General features: G+C 52.9%; 1 protein-coding gene across 1 annotated transcript; it reads left to right on the top strand.

Annotated features, from left to right (window-relative positions):
- The first annotated feature begins 773 nt into the window (after positions 1-773).
- Positions 774-3,093, top strand: LOC123429125 (cytochrome P450 89A2-like). The gene is made up of 3 exons (XM_045113188.1): positions 774-1,025; positions 1,150-1,221; positions 1,357-3,093. The coding sequence occupies exons 1-3, from the start codon at positions 926-928 to the stop codon at positions 2,970-2,972; spliced, it is 1,788 nt and encodes a 595-aa protein (XP_044969123.1). The 5' UTR covers positions 774-925; the 3' UTR covers positions 2,973-3,093.
- Positions 3,094-3,638: the final 545 nt, after the last annotated feature.

Genomic DNA, 3,638 nt, shown 5'->3' with positions numbered 1-3,638 from the left:
TCGTCCATTCCGAGATCTTGGTTCTTCAGTTTCCAGCGCCTGTGCATAACAACCATCTCGCACACGGTTTTTTTTCGCGGTAGAGACTCTGTATTGATAACGTGTTACAATAGAACGAGATTGAATAAAAGTGAATGGACCATTAGTCCTGTTTCTATTGATTCTCAAGTATATACACATATGGAAGAGGTGCGAAGAAGAGGTGTTTGTTCGGAGGCATCCCTCCAGAACAGGTGCATGTTGGCAATAGAGAGAGAAGAGACACGACTGTTCGGGGTTGGACACATTCCTTTGCTAATACACTAACCTACTAATTAGTTTCTAACAGTTTTCGACATACCAACTCTGCAATCATAGAACCTTTACTCACAACCGGACTTCTACTACATGATCGAAACTCCCTGGTGTACCAAATACGTTCGTGCCAAATTCAGATGTTTAGCACACACAAAAAATCATGTATTTTTTTTAGTTCTTCTTTGATCTTTCATGCAAGTCTCCTCACGTGTTGGAACATGAGGTGGAGAAAGCAAGAAAAGAGAGAGAGACGAACATGATGGGGACACATCAGGTAAGAAGAGAGGTAGTCAAAAGAGGAGGCAAGATGATACATATATAGAAGATGGAATAGTCTTAGAGGAAACTGAATACTATTATACTAGGACGTCAATATCTAGCCACTGTTCCACGGCGAACGACTCGTATGCCCAAAACAAATATGCATTTCTGTAGTAGTGAGGAGCCCATGGTTCGTAGCCTTGTCTTATAAATAGCATAGGGGTAGATAGTGCTGAAGGATCAGCGGAGTTGCTGAGGCAGTACTATTACATACCCAATTGTGCAGGAGTAGAAAGGCAAGGAAGAAGAAGAAGAAGAAGAAGAAGAAGAAGAAGAAGAAGAAGAAGAAGAAGAGGGACGAGCAGCGATGCAGGCGTCACTCTTCCATGCTCCCCAGGTCCGGCCCACAGCCGCGCCATGGCGACAACCTTCCATGCACCTACAGCTTGCTGGACGCCGGCCACATGGTAATTAACTACACTAGTTCATTTGATAACTTGGAGGAATACAAACAAGCAAATATATATATGTGTCTGGACATGGGAAATGTGATGCGTTCTCTGAATCCTTCTTCATCCTTATCAATCGCAGGGTTGAAGCATTGTGGGGCATCGATGGAGCAGTCTCGGTTTTTGCACTCTGGAACAAGCAGTGCGTCTGCAGGTATATAATTAATATATGTGATCTGAATCTGATGGGTGCTTCTTGCTCCTCTAATGGAATGGAATGTTTCTACTTCCGGTTTTGCTAGTATTTATCAGGTCTCTTATAACTACGGATATCATATATATGTTGCAGCCCATGAGAAAAGCAGAGCTGAGTTGACCATCCCCGCTGCGTTAACAATGGGAATGGAGGGTCTGACGGCGGCCTCGTCGCCTCTCCTCATGGGCGCCATCACTCTCGTCGGGGCAGTCCTCTACCTGCTCGGCAGAGGGAGGAAGACCGCCGGAAAAGGAGAGCTGCCCCCAGGCCCGTCGACTCTGGAATTCCTGGCCATGTTCTTCAAGCTCCGACGCTCCGTCTTCCACGTCGGCCCCATCCTCCGCGAGCTGCACGCGCGCTACGGCGGCATCATCTCCGTCCGCCTCTTCAAGACGCTCGTCTTCGTCCAGGACCGCGCCATCGCGCACCGCATGCTCGTCCAGGGCGGCGCCACCTTCGCCGACCGCCCCGCCACGTTCTACGACCCGTGGCCCGTCTTCTTCACCCGCTCCATCATCACCGCGACCTACGGGCCCTACTGGCGCCGCGTGCGCCGCAACCTCGCCGAGGCGCTCAACCCGGCACGGGTCGCCCGCTTCGAGAAGGCCAGGCGGCGCACCCGCGACTCGCTTCTCGCCCGGCTTGCCTCCGCCACCGGCGACGGCGAGCCCGTCAAGGTGAGGATGATATTCCGCCGCACCATGTTCGACCTGCTCACGTACATGAGCCTCGGGTCCGGGGTCAGCACGCCGGTGCTGGACCACCTCTTCGCCCTGCAGATCAAGATGTTCAACGCCGTCATGAGCTTCCCCGTCTTCTCCTTCCTCCCGGCAATCACCAAAAAGATATTCTGGAAGCGGTGGGCGTACTACGAGGACTTGGCGAAAACACGCCAAGAGATCTTCCTCCCGCTGCTCCAGGCGAGGCGAGCCTTGCCCTCGCCATCGCCATCGCCCTCGCCCTCGCCCACCAGCAACTCCACCACCGTCGAGGAGGACAATGATCCGCCGTGCTACGCGGACACCCTCCTCGCGATGCGCCTGCCGGACGAAGGCGACCGCGCCTTAACCGACGCGGAGATCACCACGCTCACCGCGGAGGTCATGGTCGCCGGCACGGACACCACGGCCACCTTGTTCGAGTGGATCATGGCGGAGCTGGTGAACCACCCAGACGTGCAAGCCAAGCTCTACGACGAGGTGAGGGGCGAGGGGGAGCTCAAGGAAGGCGACCTCCGCGGGATGCGGTACCTCAAGGCCGTCGTGCTCGAGGGCATGCGGATGCACCCCGGAGCGCACCTGATTTTCACCCACAGGGCCATGGAAGACACGGACATCGGCGACTACACGGTGCCCAAGGACGCCCAGGTCCACTTCCTCGTCGCCGACTACGGGCTCGACGAGTCGGTGTGGACGGAGCCACACGAGTTCCGGCCGGAGCGGTTCCTGGACGGCGGCGAGGGCTGCGGCGTGGACGTCACGGGGAGCAGGGAGGTCAAGATGATGCCTTTCGGCGCCGGACGCCGGTTGTGCCCCGGCTACTCCCTCGCCACCCTGCACTTGGAGTACTTCGTCGGCACCCTCATCAAGGAGTTCCAGTGGCTGCCGGCGGTTCAAGGACAAAAGGTCGACATGACTGAGGATTTGGATACCCTCATCGTCCTCAAGGACCCGCTTCGTGCTCGCCTCGTTCCGAGGACATCGAGTTAATTACATATATCAAAGAATTAATGTTGTGCGTTCGAGATGTATTTTTTTTCCCTTTGTCGTAATAATCTGCTCGAGAATTAATGTTCGACAGCTGAAGTTGTTGTTCAATAACCTTGTCGTCTGTGCGGTGTCATGAGATGATTGATACGGATATAATCATTGTTGTAGTTTGACGATCGAATATCTCATCGCATCTATCTTGCCTACCACATAGCTTCGGTGTAATATGACTTTACTATTTGTTCGTCGGCGTGCTTTGTGTGTCTGTGTTGTCTGTGTGCATCTTAGATACTAAAGTGGCTGGGCACTATGGTTGTATATATGCTCTTGATGCTTCAGCCAACCACCCATCTGTACTATAAATGTCGATCCGCATGCTGCACAATGTCGAGAATCCAAAAGCAAAGTTAGGATCAGCATTTCTTAGGCCATGTACAATGTCCGTTACAGAAAGGTGTAGCTTCTTCCGGTTGTTGTTTGGGAGGATGTTGTTAAAACGGGCAGCACTGGTGATTAACACTGGTTATTTTGTCGAGATGGTCGCCGTCAGGTTAGCGGACAATGACCGTGATAGTCGATGCTGCAGGTGGCAAGACGGCAGCGTGCTCCATCGGAACGAAGGCTTCATTTTCCGTTAGCTTCAGGATAGGAAATTTTAATTAGGTC

This window comes from Hordeum vulgare, chromosome 2H, assembly GCF_904849725.1.
Source record: "Hordeum vulgare subsp. vulgare chromosome 2H, MorexV3_pseudomolecules_assembly, whole genome shotgun sequence".
NCBI lineage: Eukaryota > Viridiplantae > Streptophyta > Magnoliopsida > Poales > Poaceae > Hordeum > Hordeum vulgare.
This window is presented reverse-complemented; position numbering and strand designations above follow the sequence as displayed.

Bases quoted from the DNA above. Each gene is read 5' to 3' on its own strand.
- LOC123429125 (XM_045113188.1), top strand. From the start codon at position 926: ATGCAGGCGTCACTCTTCCATGCTCCCCAGGTCCGGCCCACAGCCGCG. The intron at 1,026-1,149 runs GTAATTAACTAC...TATCAATCGCAG, and splicing joins TGCTGGACGCCGGCCACATG to GGTTGAAGCATTGTGGGGCA. The intron at 1,222-1,356 runs GTATATAATTAA...TATATGTTGCAG, and splicing joins AACAAGCAGTGCGTCTGCAG to CCCATGAGAAAAGCAGAGCT.